Genomic DNA, 16,070 nt, shown 5'->3' with positions numbered 1-16,070 from the left:
GTGGTGGATCTATTCACCAGGGCTATTTAAATTTGCATCATAAACAGAAGTGAAACTTTCTTAATAAGCATGCCTCCAACACAAAGACAATACCCATCCATCGACTTCTCTGGAAGACTTTCAGCTCATCTCACCCTTTGTGCATTCTTAATGACCCTGAAACTCATTTATTAAAAGAAAGAACGAGTCAGGTTATCTTCTCCAAGCCCATTCCTCGCTCTTGTTTCTTGTTCCATCCTCTGTGCAGGTGCATTGTTCTTCATGTTCATTAACCTTACTGTAAGGCAATGGGGCATTAACAGGGGAGATTGTGCCTCAGTGGCATTGTCGATGGATTAGCAATCCTGAGACCCAGGCTAATGTTCTTGGGAATGGGGGTTTAAATCCCATCACAGCAGTTAGTGGAATTTAAATTCCAGGAAAAAAAACATGCACACGCTTGTCATCAGACCCCTATTTCCATGCATTCTCTTACAAGCTTTGGCATATTCTGAAATTGAAAGCTAGTCTTGAGTAATGAAGGCAGTAAAATTGTTGTTAAAAATTTGTCCAGTTCACAAATGTCTTTGGGGAGGGACATCTGCTGTACCAACTCCTGACATGTGACTCCAGACTCATAGCAATTTAGGATTGACTCATAACTACCCTCTGAAGTGGCAATTCAAGGGCAATTAGGAATGGGCAACAAATGATGATCTTGCCAGCGAAAGAATAAAAAACATTCTTCCTGTAGTTCCCACTAATATTGTTGTCCTTCATTTGTAACTACGTTGCTAAATATTGCATGTGGCAAATAAGCTCACTTGGATGTGATTCATCCAAACCTTTCATAATTTTAATCACTTCTATCTTATCTTGTCTCGTTTTGCAAGAGAGAAAATACTCAGAGCAGTCAATCTTTCCTCAGAAGTCATTTCCTAAGGTTCTAGGATCAAATGTTTGTTGTGCCTTGTATCTGATCCACAAATTAAGAAAGCAAGATGAACACTGTCCATGGTACTCATCGCGGTATGCATTCCAACAGTCCGTTGTGTTTGTAACAATCTGGGAAAATCATGCTCTTGGGTTTTATGACCTCATCTAAGCATAGAGCTGTACAGCGCGGAAACCGACCCCTCAGTCCAACTCGTCCATGACAACCAGATATCCTAAATTAATCCAGTCCCAATTGCCTGCATTTGGCCCAAATCCCTCTAAACCCATTTCATGTACCCATTTATGTACCCATTCAGATGTTGTTTAAATAGTGTAATTGTACCAGCCTCCACCATTTCCTCAGGTAGCTCATTCCATACACGCACCCCCCGACCCACTGCTCGAAAATGTTGCCCCTCATGTCCCTTTTAAATCTTTCCCCTCTCACCTTAAAGCTATGCCCTCTAGTTTTGGACTTCCACACTCAGGAAAAAAGATCTTGTCTATTTACCCTATCTATGCCCCTCATACTTTTATAAACCTCTATAAGGGCACTTTTCAGACTCCGACGCTCCAGGGACAAATGCCCCAGCATATTCAGCTCAAACGCTCAAATCCTAGCAACAGTCTTGCAAATCTTTTCTCAACCCTTTCAACTGTAACAAGATATTTCTTACAGCAGGGAGACCAGAATTGAATGCAGTATTCCAAAAGTGGCCTAATCAATGTCCTGTACAGCCACAACATGACCTCCTAACTCCTATAATCAATGCACTAACCAATGAAGGCAAGAGTGTCAAATGCCTTCTTCATCACCCTGTGTACCTGCAACTCCACTTTCAAGAAATTATGAACCTGCACTCCAAGATCTCTTTGTTCAGCAACACTCCCCAGGACCTTACTATTAAGTGTATAAGTCCTGCTAAGCTTTACTTCCTAAAATGCAGCACCTCACACTTATATAAATTAAACTCCATCTGCCACTCCTCAGCCCATTGGCCCATCTGATCAAGATCCCGTTGTAACCCAATGCAACCTTCTTCATTGTCCACTACGCCTCCAATTTTGGTGTCATCTGCAAACTTACTAACCATATCTCCTATTTTCACATCCAAATCATTGGTGGCTCAGTGATTAGCACTGTTGCCTCAGAGCACCAGGGTCCCAGGTTCGATTCCAGCCTTGGGTGACTGTCTGTGTGGAGTTTATACATTCTTCCTGTGTCTGCGTGGGTTTCCTCCCTCAGTCACAAAGATGTGTGGGTCAGGTGAATTGGCCATGCTAAATTGCCCATAGTGTTAGTTACATTAGTTAGAGGGAGACGGGTCTGGGTGGGTTACTCTTCAGAGGGTTGGTGTGGACTGGTTGGGCCGAAGGGCCTGTTTCCACGCTGTAGGGAATCTAGCCTAGTCTAAATGATGAAAAGCAACAGACTCAGCATCGATCCTTGTGGCACACCACTGGTCACAGGCTTCCAGTCCGATAAACAACCCTGTACCATCACCCTGTGTCTTCTACTTCAAGCCAATTTATATCCAATTGGCTAGCTCCCCCTGTATGCCAGGTGATCTAACATTACTAACCAGTCTCCCATGGGAACCTCGTCGAACACCTTACTGAAGTCCATATAGACAACATCCATCGCTCTGCTCTCATCGATCCTCTTCATTATTTCTTCAAATTACTGTCAAGTTCGTGAGATATGATTTCTTGTGCTCAAAGCCATATTGACTATCCCTAATCAGTCCTTGCCCTTCCAAATGCATGTAAATCCTGTCCCTCAGAATCCCCTTCAACAACTTGCCTACCACCAATATAAAGCTCACCAATCTATAGTACCCTTGGCTTTTCCTTTCCGCATTTCTTAAATAGTGGTACCATGTTAGCCAACCTCCAGACCTCTGGCATCTTACCTGTGACTGTTGATGATACAGATATCTCAGCAAGGAGCCCAGCAATCACTTCCCTAGCTTCTCGTGGAGTTCTAGGATACACCTGATCAGGTCCTGGGGATTTATCCACCTTTATATGTTTGAAGACTTCCAGGACTCCTTCTTCTGTAACATGGATACTTTTCAACAGATCTCTATTTATTGCCCCAAGTTCTCTAGCTTCCATATCCTTCTCCACAGTAAATACTGATGCGAAATATTCCTTTAGTACCTCACCCATCTCCTCTGGTTCCACACGTAGACTGCCTTGTTGATCTATTCTCTGCCTAGGTATTTTTTCAACTTAATGTATTTGTAGAATGTCTTCAGATTCTCCTTAACCCTATTTGCCAAAGATATCTCATGACCCATTTTTGCCCTCCTGATTTCCCTCTTAAGTGTATTCCTACTGCCCTTATAGTCCTCTCGGGATTCTCTCGATCCCAGCTGTCTATACTTCACATGTGCCTCCTTCTTTTTCTTGACCAGAGCTTCAATTTCTCATGTCACCTAGCATTCCCTACACCTATAAGTCTTGGTCTTCACACTTAAAGGAACAAACTGTCTCTGAACTCATGTTACCTCACTTTTTAAAGGCCTCTCACTTTCCAACTGTCCCTTTACAACAGCTTGTGAATAGCCTCTCCCAATCAACTTTTGTCTTATACTCCTGTCTAATACCGTCAAAATTGGCCTTACTCCAATTTAGAACATTAACTTTTAGATCAGCTCTATCCTTTTCCATAACTATTTTAAAACTTCAAAGAAGTTCTGAGATTTACATATTAATGAACTGAAACCTGCAACCCATTCCAAAAGGTGAAAGACTTAACAGCAATCTAGATTTGTTCAATATATCACATCAGTTGTTTGACACTGATCTTTTATTATAAATTCTGTGTCCTATGATCCTGCCCCACTAGCTACCTGACAAAGGAACAGTGCTTCGAAAGCTTGTACTTCCAAATAAACCTATTGGACTATAACCTGGTGTTGTGTGACTTTTAACTTTATTTTAATAGTACTATGATCATTGGCCCCAAGGTGTTCCCCACTGACAGGTCAGTCACTTGCCCTGCCTTATTTCCCAAGAGTAGGTCAAGTATTGCTCTTCCTCTAGTAGGTACATCACAAACTGAATAAGAAACTTTTCTTGTACACACTTAACAAATTCCTCTCCATCCAAGCCCTTAACACTATGGCAGTCCCAGTCTATGTTTGGAAATTTAAAATCCCCTGCCATTACAATCCTATTATTCTTACAAATGTCTGCGATCTCCTTACATATTTGCTTCTCAATTTCCCGCTGCTTATTGGGAGGCCGTTAGTACAATCCAAATAAGGTAATCATTCCTTTCTTATTTCTCAGTTCCACCCAAATAACTTCACTGGACGTTCTCCCAGGAACATCCTCCTGAAGTACAGGTGGCACAGTGGCTCAGTGATTAGCACTGCTGCCTTACAGCTCCAGGGACCCAGGTTTGATTCCAGCCTCGGGCAACTGTCTGTGTGGAATTTTCACATTCTCCCTGTGTCTGCGTGGGTTTCCTCTGGGTGCTCCGGTTTCCTCCCACAGTCCAAAGATGTGCAGGTTAGGTGAATTTGTCATGCTAAATTGCCCATAGTGTAAGGTGCATTAGTCAAAGGGAAATGGGTCTGGGTGGGTTACTCTTTGGAGGGTCGGTGTGGGCTTGTTGGACCGAAGGGCTGTTTCCACACTGTAGGGAATCTAATCAACTGTAATGTTATCATTAACCAAAAATGCCCCCAACCTCTCTTGCCCCCTTTTCTATCCTTCCTATAGCATCTATACCTTGGAACATTAAGTTGCCAGTCCTGTACCTCCATGATGGCATATTTGTTTGCAAGGGGGACAGCCACAGGAGACTCCTTCACTATCTGCCTCCCTCTCCTACCTTTCCTCGAGGTAACCCACCTACCTGACAGTTTCTATGGTTTTCTGTCCTTCCTGAAACTGCCAACCATTATACCCCCAGTACCTGTAAATTCTTCACTGCCTCTAACTCGCTTCAACCAATCCAATACACACAATCTCCAGGAACATTGAAATTCTCCCTAATCTCCCACATCCCACAGGACCATCATATCACTCTATCAAAAGCCATATCTGCACCTTAAACAAGCTACAGACCCAGAATATACCCAAAGAACAATCGGAACACACTTTCTCAAAACCTCAGGGTTAGCAGTCTTACTGCTCAAAAACACTTCCCTAGGATAACTTAATACTGATCTTTTATGTTAAAGAGTCAGATCTCAGTAAAGCATTAAAAAAAACTTCACTCCACTCGCTATTATAGATTTTCAAAAATAACAGATTAAAATTTACAAGTTTTATAAGTCTTAAAGTCAAACACTTAGGCATTGAAATCACTAACCCCTCCTAGCTACTGTAGTGTGAAGTCCCCCATGGTCAGCTGTGAAATTGTACTGCACTGTTTAACTTTGACCTATCTCCAGAGACGTTTGCAATTTCACAGTCAGTCAGTCAGTCGTGAAAGCTCACTGCTCGATTCTTTTGATGTAATGTTGTTGATCTCAAGAGCCATTCTCCAACCTCTCCATGTGGTCACTCTCCCGAAACTCTGAATCCTGCTCTCTCTCTCTTTCCACCTGTTTAAAGTACCGTTGTTTTTGATCTTCCATAAATAATGCAAAACTTATAAAAAGCGGTAATTACTGTTCCAAGGAAGTGAGGAAATCAGCTCCATCATGGAAAAATCCTCAAAGGAAAAGGAGCAGCATGTACAGACAGATCCAGTGAATCTACAAGAATCTACACAAATCAGGGGTCTGATGGGATATTCTCCCATTCCTGGTTGAGCGTCACGCCAACAATACTGAAGAATCTCTGCACCAATAACGTTGAAGAATCTCTGCACCAATAACATTAAAGAATCTCTGCACCAGTAATATTGAAGAATCTCTGCACTATCTCAAACCAAGTGTGGTTGGTATTCCATCTAATACCTTCAGCATCCACTCCCTCCAACACCGATGCACGGTGATAGCAATTTGTACCGACTGCAACACCAAGGCAACACAACAGCATCTTCCAAACACATGATCTCTACCACGTAGAAAGGACAAGGGCAGTAGATCAAAGGAAACAGCACTATCTGCAAGTTCCTCTCCGAACTCATCACCATCCTGACTTGGAAATGTATTGCCGTTCCTTCAGAGTCGCTGGGTCAAAATCCTGACTGCATTGTGGATGTCCCTACATGGTTCAAGTAAGCAGCTCACCACCACCTTCTCCAGAGCAATTATAAAGGGGCAACAATTGCTGGCCTTCTAATCGATCCCTGGTATCGAATAAAAAACAGGCAATGGGGGAGGATGACAATATCATCGAATTCATTACAGGTTTATCGCCTCATAGAGCCAAGCTGGCATTTTACTAAAATAGACTTGCTCGGGAAAGCTGGCAGCAGGTCTGTCTTTCACTGTACAGGCTTTCAATTGGTTCATAAACTCAGCATTGGCATTAATATCCCCTCTCCAGTTTTGTCAACCACTCACGGAGTGTGGGAGCGATGATTCAGACTCTGACGAGACCTGGATTTCTATTTAAACTGGTGCCGGAGAACCTGAACTTGACATTGCTACCGGAGGCTTTAGTAACCACAGGAATGGAGAGGCCCTGGACGTCCCATTGTTCCCAGGAGGCCCCAGGCAGCTTCAGAGGGAGGTGCAATTCCCAGTGGATGGGAGGAAGAGGCCAACTTCTCCAACCAAGGCTGAGGCAATGGGCAGCAAGTGTGCTTCGCCCAGCCTGGAATTAGTGTGACCAATGACTGATATGAGCAGGAAAGGTAAGAGCCATCCCACATACAGACTCCAAACCCCACACTCTTAATTCTCATACACAGGGAGAGAGAAACAGGGCCCTCTCCACTGTCCTTCAATGGTAATGCTTGACCATCCGGTCCACGGTTAAGGAAGTCTTATTCCTTAAGGTTGTAGATGTCAGGAACAACACCCCCACACAAGCCTGACCCTCGTGAGGCACCGGTTCTCAGAGATGTAGAGACGGCTGACCCTCTCTGTTTGGAAGTCCCTGCAGTGGGCTATCACCTCCTTAGAGCTATTTCCTGGTGTCCATCTCCCCTGACCTGTGGGCAAAGGGGAGACAGTTTTGGCAGCTGGTGATGATGGTGTTGCTGATCCTTTTGTTCCTCACCAGAAATGGAGATTGCAGAAGCTTTCCCCGTACTGCAGTGAAAGTCAGATCGAGGTGTGTAAACTCCAAGGTAGGTGTACCCAACTCCAAAATGTCAGATATTGCTCGTGAGGCAGTGAAATTACGCACTCACAACCACTTCTGGAGCACAAACCTTTCACATAGGCAACACAATAGCTGTGCAGTCTCAATGTTTGAGGCTTTTCAGCCTAATAACTACATCTTAAATTCATTTGTGGGCCCTGGGCCTCGCTGGCTCACCAGAACTCATTACCCATCTCTAGTTGCCTTTGAGAAGATGATGGTGAACTGCCTTCTTGAACCACTACAGTCCACCTGCTAGAAGTTGACCCATAATGCCCTTAGGGAGTGAATTCCAGGAACTTCCCCTGTACTCACCTTGTTGACCCAAATAAGTTTCACACAGCTTTGAAAACCTATGAACTCCCAAATACAGCTAGAATCCTGGATTTAACTCACAACTAATTGAATCTTTAAATCTTTAAACCATTTACCCAAGAGCTTCACAATTTCTAAACGCAACCCGGTCATATCAGAGTGACAGAATCCTGACAAGCTCATGACCTATACATTTGAGACTTCCACCTCCCACCACTCCCAATCCCTGTAATACCAGTTAAACTTCCTCCTCTTGTGTGCGAGATTCTCCTTCTGCATTGATTTTGAATCAGTACCTTCCCCGATGCCGAGCCCTGCTCCTCTTGTGCAATTGATAGGAGCCACACCTCCCAGCTGTTTTCAACTCCCAGTGTCTGAATAGTGAAATGGATAAAGGGAACCAGACTCCCATTCAATCACTGCAAGAAAACCACCTGCTTCACAAGTAATGTTTAAAGAAATCAATTGATTACAAGAGTTTTACTTCAAGATATTTATGCCTAGAGACTTTATTCTCTTATAGAGTCATAGAGATGTACAGCATTGAAACAGACCCTTCGGTCCATGCTGACTAGATATCCCAACCCAATCTAGTCCCACCTGCCAAACCTGCCATATCCCTCCAAACCCTTCCTATTCATATACCCATCCAAATGCCTCTTAAATGTTGCAATTGTATCAGCCTCCACCACATCCTCTGGCAGCTCATTCCATACACGTACCACCCACTGCGTGAAAAAGTTGCCCCTTAGGTTTCTTTTATATCTTTCCCCTCTCACCCTAAATCTATGCCCTCTAGTTCTGGACTCCCCAACCCCAGGGAAAAGACTTTGCCTATTTATCCTATACATGCCCCTCATAATTTTGTAAACCTCTATAAGGTCACCTTTAAATTCCCTTAATTTCTATAATACTCATTGTTATATATGTGATTTATATTCACTTCCCCGATATACCTCTTTGTTCATCTCATGTTTCTCTGCATTTTTCTGTGAACCTCTCCTCTTTCTCTGTTTGTCTTATTTTTCTCTTTTCCTGTGTCTTTTTCTGAGTTACTCTCTTTCCAAGTCTGACTCTCTTGCTATTTCTCTCAGTCTCTGTCGCTTTGTGTCTGTTCGTCTGACTTTAATACTGTGACACTCCACATCTATTATGCTTTCTCTCTCTCTCTCTCTCTCTCCATCTTTGATTGTCTCTCCTTCTTTCCTTCTCCATTTCTCTCTCTCACTCAGACCTCCATTGCTGTATCTCTCGATCATTCTTTCTCATTGTGTGTGTAATTCGGTCTACATCTTTCTGTTTTGATTTACCTGAATCCTGTCTTCTGGTAACTCTGTTTTCATGGCCAGCATTTCCCGTGCATATACATCTGGATAGTGAGCTTCATTAAATGCCTTTTCCAGTTCCTCCAACTGGTAAGAAGTGAAAATAGTCCTTAAATTGGGAGAGAAAAGAGAATTAGGAACACACAACTGAATCCATAGCAGCTCTCAAAAAGCCCTTCCAGATACTATAAGCAGTGAAACACGCACAATATTTAGTTTGGAAAAAGTTGCACCAATGATATAGATTTTAACTTAGTCTGTTTAACATATAGCATTAGTGTCTAAAAGCAGATGTCACAACATGGCTAGCCATTTTAGGACCGACTGCAGTTTATTCTCCTTTTTCATCCTATATCTCCCCCTCTCCCCCGTCACCCAGTGAAGATGATTGCGAACATTCCCATAAATATCTTGAATCTTTCTATTGTGTCCTTAGACTGCCCCCTATCGTCTCTAACCTAACCCTGCAGAGTCACATGCTATCACAGCTCTGTTCACCACACTTCAGGAATGATGGGAGGATCCATGACAGGGTGCAGAGGAGATTTACGAGATTTCCAGGAAATCAGGGAATTTAGCTACAAGGATAGGTTAGGGAAGCTAGGAAGACATAAACAACTGGAAACCAGCAAATTTGGATGAATACAACACTGATAGGGAAATATGGCTGGAATGTGGGACAAATAGGCATTGAGCTAGAATACAGCATCGATATAGCACAGTTTGGTGAACAGCTGGAATATAGGGCATAAGGCCATAAGATATAGGAGCAGAATATAGCCCACTGATTCTGCTCCACCATTCGATCATGGCTGATGTGTTTCTCAACCCCATTCTCCTGCCTTCTCCCTGTAACCTTTGATCCTTTAATAATTTTAAAAGTATCTATCTTTGTCTTAAAGACACTCAATGACTTGTCTCCAAAGCTTCTGTGGCAATGATTTCCATAGATTCACCACCCTCTGACTAAAGAAATTCCCCCTCGTCTCAGTTCGAAAGGGTCGCCCCTTCACTCTGAGGCTGTGCCCTTGGGTCCTACTCTCTCCTACTAGTGGAACCATCTTCTGCATGTCCATTCTATACTCCATTGAATACAAACCCAGAATCCTCGACCTCTCCACATATTTCAAGCTCTTCATCCCTGGAGTCATTCTTGTAAACCTCCTCTGGACTCCCCGCAACACCAGCACATCCTTCCTTAAATATGAGGCCCAAAACTGATCACAATATTCCAAACGTGGTCTGACCAGAGCCTTACACCACCTCAGCAATACATCCCTGCTCTAGCCTTCTAGTCCTCCAGAGATGAATGCTAACATTGCATTTGTTTTCCAAACTGCCAACTGAAGTTGCATGTTAACCTTAAGAGAACCCTGAGCCAGGACTCCCAAGTCCCTTTGTTTCTTTAGGTTTCCAAAGCCTTTTCCCTGATTAGAAAATAGGCTATGCTTCTATTCTTCCTACCAAACTGCATAATCTCACACTTTCCCACACTGGGTTCCATCTGGCATGTGCAGCTGAAATTCAGCAGGTAGAGGTACATTCTGATGTATGACACAGGTAGGTAAAATCAAACGATATACAGCATGGGGTGGTGAACATCTAGAGTACAGTATGGAAAGACAAATGGCTCTCCCACAATCACAGTGGCACAGTGGGCAGCAGGGTGGCACAGTGATTAGCACTGCTGCCTCACAGTGCCAGAGACCCGGGTTCAATTCCCGCCTCAGGCAACTGTCTGTGTGGAGTTTGCACATTCTCCCCGTGTCTGCGTGGGTTTCCTCCGGGTGCTCCGGTTTCCTCCCACAGTCCAAAAATGTGCAGGTTAGGTGAATTGGCCATGCTAAATTGCGTGTAGCCTTAGGTGAAGGGGTAAATGTAAGGGAATGGGTCTGGGTGGGTTGCGCTTTGGTGGGTCGGTGTGGACTTGTTGGGCTGAAGGGCCTGTTTCCACACTGTAAGTAATCTAATCAGCTAGAAGGACAAGTGCAACAGACAGAGTCATAGGTTCATAGTCACACAGCACAGAAACAGACCCTTCAGTCAAACCAGTCCATGCCAACCATAATCCCAAATTACACCAATCCCACCTGCTACACTTGTCCCATATCCCTCTAAATATTTCTTATTCATGTATTTATCTAAACGGCGTTAACCACACTCTGTGTAAAGAAATTGATGCTCATACCTTTTTAAAATCCTTCTCCTCTCACTTATGCCCCCTTTAAATTCCCCCACCCTAGCGATAAGACCCTTGCCATTCACTTTATCCAGACCCCTCATAATTTTATAAACCTCTATAAGGTCACCTTTCAACACTCCAGTGAAAAAAGTCCCAGCCTACCCTTTTGTCTCAAACCCTCCATTCCCAGCAACGTCCTGGTAAGTCTCTTCTCAACCTGCTCCAGCTTAATAAATCCTTCCTGTAAGTGTGGAACCAGAACTGGAGACAGTACAGATAACTGGGAAAACCACCAAGGTCAGTTTAGATTAGATTAGATTAGATTACTTACAGTGTGGAAACAGGCCCTTCGGCCCAACAAGTCCACATCGACCCACCGAAGCACAACCCACCCAGGCCCATTCCCCTACATTTACCCCTTCACCTAACACTGTGGGCAATTTAGCATGGCCAATCCACCTAACCTGCACATTTTTGGACTGTGGGAGGAAACCGGAGCACCCGGAGGAAAGCCACACAGACACGGGGAGAATGTGCAAACTCCACACAGACAGTTGCCTGAGGCAGGAATTGAACCTGGGTCTCTGGCGCCGTGAGGCAGGATTATGCCACTGTGCCGCCCACAAGTCCTGATTTAGAAATATAGCAGTGTTGCTTCATTGTTGCTGGGTCAAAATCCTAATGGCACTGTGGGTCTACCTACACTACATGGACTACAGCGCTTCAAGAAGACATCTCTCACGGTTAATTAGGAATGGGCAACAAAGCTGGTCTACACAGGTACGCTGACATCCCAGGTACAAGTTTTAACATAAAGGTGACTTATAACATGAATTGGTGAGCAGGCCATAAATAGGCAAAGACAAACTATAAGCAATTGCAATGATGCAGAATGAGTAGAGGTATTGTTAAAACAGACACAGTGCTGGAAAAGTGTAGCCGGTCAGGCAGCATCCAAGGAGCAGGACAGTCAACGTTTCGAGCATAAGGCGTTCATCAGGATTGCTGTCCCACGGATGCTGCCTGACCGGCTGTGCTTTTCCAGCGCCACACTTTTCAACTCTGACTCTCCAGCATCTGCAGTCCTCACTTTCTCCGAGTTAAAACAGACACATCTGACTACAAACAAACTGTGCACATAAATTCTTACCTGTGACGTCTTTTCTTTCTCTTTTTTGTTTGGCTCAGGTTGGATTTGGAAAGCTTTCTGTCACTTGATGAAATGTCTTCAGAATCTGAATTAAAACGGAGAGTGTTTTCATACGTAAAAATGTATTTTGAAAGATCAATTCCAAGGTGTGTAACAGTACACTATTCGGCTGTACATGATCTGCGATGGAGCAGGATAAAACACACTGCAATATGATGTTGGCTTGCCATCTCAAATGTACCCAAATCAGGAATTTGATGTACACTGCTTTCCCTATTGATTGAATTTGATCATCCGATTAATTAATTAATTAATTAAAAGTGGCATAATTTCTAAAAGAAATGCAGAAACAGTGAGACCTGTGGGTTTAGGTGTTCCCTTCAGATTTAACATTAACAATGCGTCAGAAACTGGGAATGATTTGAGTTATTGTTTTGATGCCACTTCTAATTGTTAAAGATATTTATGGCATTGAGTGTGGCCATCAAAACCATACTGGTGCCCCAAAGAGCAATCTTCTCTCAGAGTGTATTGAATCTGGGGAATTCTTTGCCACGAGAGCTATTGATGGTGGGTCATTAATTATACTCAAGGCTGAAATAAGAAAGGTCTTTAAAATGTAAGGGAATCAAGGGTTACCGGGAAAAGGCAGGAAAGTGGAGTTGGGGATTATCAGATCACCTTGACTCCATTGAATGGTGAAGCAGATTCGATGGGCTGAACGACCTGCTTCTGTTCCTGCATTACATGACTTAATTGCGTCAGTCCCACCGTCACACAAAAAAAAATCAGTTGCCCTGGGTGAGGCTTGAATTCACAACCTTGTTGCTTTATAATAAACGACTGTTCCTCAAGAATGTGGGCATTTGGAGCTCGTGGAGGAGGTTCGGGGCCATGTGGATGTAAACAATCCTGCAGAACAATTCAGGATCCTTTACTTTATAAATAGAGGTTGTGGTGAAGCTTTATAAAATGGCTGCCTTTCCAGTCTACACAACTGCAGGGGGCGCTCTCACCACCCATCCATTCGCAGTTGCCAACAGAGATTGCAGCAGGTAGATGGGAACATTGACCAATTAAAACCCACTTTAACGACTGCAGATCAAAACAAGTTCTCTTGCAAACATTTCCCTGATGTGCAGAATCGTAACTGTTGTGTGATCTTACTCTGCCTAGACTCACAAAGCCGAGCAGTAACAGGGAGACAACCAGGGCAGCAAGTGGGGTTGTGAGCAGGGTAAGGCGACTGCAGAGTGGGGCTGTTGGCATGACAATGTATTAGCGGCATCGTGCACGTGTGGAGTGGGAGCTGGCCTCTAGTTCCAGGCATTAGCATCACTGACTCCCTGCACCAGGTTATGAAACAACCGAAGCAGTTGCATCCAATTCTGGGCATTGCACTTCGGGAAGAGTCTATAAGGTTTGGAGAAAGTGCAGGAAAGATTTCTGAGGATAGTTCCAGGGATGAGGAACATCAGTTACGTGGTTCGAAGTAATGTAGAGAGGAGATTTGGTAAAGGGCTCAAAATCACGACGAGACTAGACAGAGCAGAGAGTGAAAAAACACCCTTTGGTGGAAAGGTTACGATCTAGAGGATATTTAAGGTGATTAACAGAAGAAGCAACTGCAACATAAAGAAATACTCCTTTTTATGCAGCGAGTTGTTAGGATCTGGAGGCACTGAACCTGGTGGCTTTGAAAAGGGACCTGGCTGCATATGTGCATAGATCACTGAAAGCAGAAGGAGAGATAGACCGGGCAGTAAGTAAAGCATCCTCTTTCCCTCTACTAATAAAGTCAGGTTTATTAAAAGAGGTTCAGAGTACAACAACAAGGAGGTGATGTTGAACTTTATCAGATACCTGTTGGACCTCAGCTTGAATATTGCGCACAGTTCTGAGCACCACATTATAGGAATGATGTGAACATCCTGGTGAATGTGCAGAAGTGGTTTGGAAGAGTGGTTCCAGGGACAAAGAGCTTCAGTTACCAGGAGAAATTGAAGAAGTTGGGACTTCTTGGAGAGAAGCAAACTAAGAGGAGATCTGATAAAGGTTTCCATAATCATCAGCACGCAGGATAGAGTTTGTTTTATTCTTTCATGTAATGAGGGGTTCACTGGCTAGGCCAGCATTTATTGCCCATCCCTAATTTAAGAGTCATCCACATTGCAGTGGGTCTGGAGTCACATGTAGGCCAAACCAGATTAGGATGGGTTTTTCCAATAATCGATTTATTGGTCACCATTCGACTCTTCATTCCAGATATTTATTGAATTCAAATTCACCATGTGCTGTGGCAGGAATTCAGCCCAGGTCCCAGAACATTACCTGGGTCCCTGGATTAACAGTCCAGTGATTATACTACTAGGCCACTGCCTCCCCAAACAGGGGAAAGACAGGGAGCAATTGTTCCTGCTCATGAAAGGAACAAGAATAAGAGGGCTAGATTAAAAGAGATCCGCAAAAGAAGCAAGGGTGGAGTTAGGAAAATCTAGTTCACACAGCGAGTATTTAGGGCATGAAAAGCACTGCCTGGAAAGGTGATGGAGGCAGGTTCAAGTGAGGCATTCAAAAAGGCACTGGATGGATTATTTGGACAAAAATAATGGGCATGAGTATGGGGCAAAAGCAGGAGACTGGCATTAGGTAACGATGCTCATTGAATGGTCCTGTGCTGTAACATTCTGGGATTTTGTGGAAAGGGATTTGCTAAGTAGCAGATTAAAATTTTGGGCTCAAAGTAACACAGGAGTGAGGAGTGTGAGTAGATGCTCCGTCCTTATAGCAGCATGAACACAGTGGGCTGAATGGCCTTCTTCTATGCTGTTTGGTTCCATAATTCTTAATCATTCAGAAATAAAACGAAGTGATCACTCATTTTGTCTTTAATTTGTAAAAGTCCAGCACTGACATGAAAAATAAACATAGTCTATGTTTATGATGTAAGGTAAAATCAGTGGCTTCAACCTAACACAGCACGGTGGCCCAGTGGTTAGCACTGCAGTGCCACAGACCTGGGTTCAATTCCAGCCTTGGATGACTGTCTGTGTGGAGTTTGTACATTCTCCCTGTATGCGTGGGTGTGCTCTGGTTTCCTCCCACAGTCTAAAGATGTGGATTGGCCATGCTAAATTACCTGTAGTGTTAGGTGCATTTGTCAGAGGGAAATGGGTCTGGGTGGGTTACCCTTCTAGAATCTAATCTAATCATAGAATCCCTACATTGTAGAAACAGGCCTTTCGGCCCACACTGGCCCTCCGAAGAGTAACTCAGCCAGACCCATTCCCCTAACCTATATTTACCCCTGACTATGCACTTAACCCACACATCCCTGAACACTATGAGCAGCTTAGCATGTCCAATTCACCTAAACTGCACATCTTTGGATTGTGGGAGGAAACCAGAGCACCTAGAGGGAACCTACGCAGACACGGGGAGAATGTGCAAACTCCACACAGACAGTCGCCAAGGCTGGAATTGAATCCAGGTCCCTGGCGCTGTGAAGTAGCAATGCTACTGAGCCACAGTGCTGCCCCAATAGATCATGCCAACTACTCAAATTAATATGCAAAACTAAATCATTGTTAAAAATTGTACTTTACCACCAAAATTGGGAAAACAAAATCATTTTTACAGTACAGAATAGCTCTTCAAAGAATAAGAAATGAGCAGTGGCACAACAGGAATGAGAGTCTACAGAAGTATCTCATGGACCCCAGCCCGGGTCCACCCCACAAAACGGTGCCAACACTGTCTCTCCCAATCCTGGTCACCTCGAGAATCTTCACTCCAATTCATCTCATCTGACCCTTTACTCACACAGGAACAAAGCTGGTGTCCAGGTGTTAACACTGTGGAAAACTGACTTCCAAAATGGAGGGGTTACACAATGGGGATTCCTATCTCTTTTTTTAAACAAGGAACTCCACACAAGACAACCAAAAGACTTTTAAATCTCAGT

General features: G+C 43.8%; 1 protein-coding gene across 2 annotated transcripts in view; it reads right to left on the bottom strand.

Moving 5' to 3' along the window:
- Window positions 1-16,070, bottom strand: part of vsx2 (visual system homeobox 2) — a 77,259-nt gene that overhangs the window by 38,285 nt on the left and 22,904 nt on the right. For both annotated transcript variants that reach the window (XM_043697089.2, XM_043697088.2), the window contains exons 2-3: window positions 12,107-12,191; window positions 8,760-8,883 (exon numbers count right to left, since the gene is read on the bottom strand). In XM_043697089.2, coding sequence (XP_043553024.2) covers window positions 8,760-8,883; window positions 12,107-12,191 — 209 coding nt within the window. The remainder of the gene's footprint in view (window positions 1-8,759; window positions 8,884-12,106; window positions 12,192-16,070) is intronic.

This window comes from Chiloscyllium plagiosum, unplaced genomic scaffold, assembly GCF_037043375.1.
Source record: "Chiloscyllium plagiosum isolate Xiang-an unplaced genomic scaffold, Cpla_swu_hap1 HiC_scaffold_8, whole genome shotgun sequence".
In the NCBI taxonomy this organism is placed as follows: Eukaryota; Metazoa; Chordata; class Chondrichthyes; order Orectolobiformes; family Hemiscylliidae; genus Chiloscyllium; species Chiloscyllium plagiosum.
This window is presented reverse-complemented; position numbering and strand designations above follow the sequence as displayed.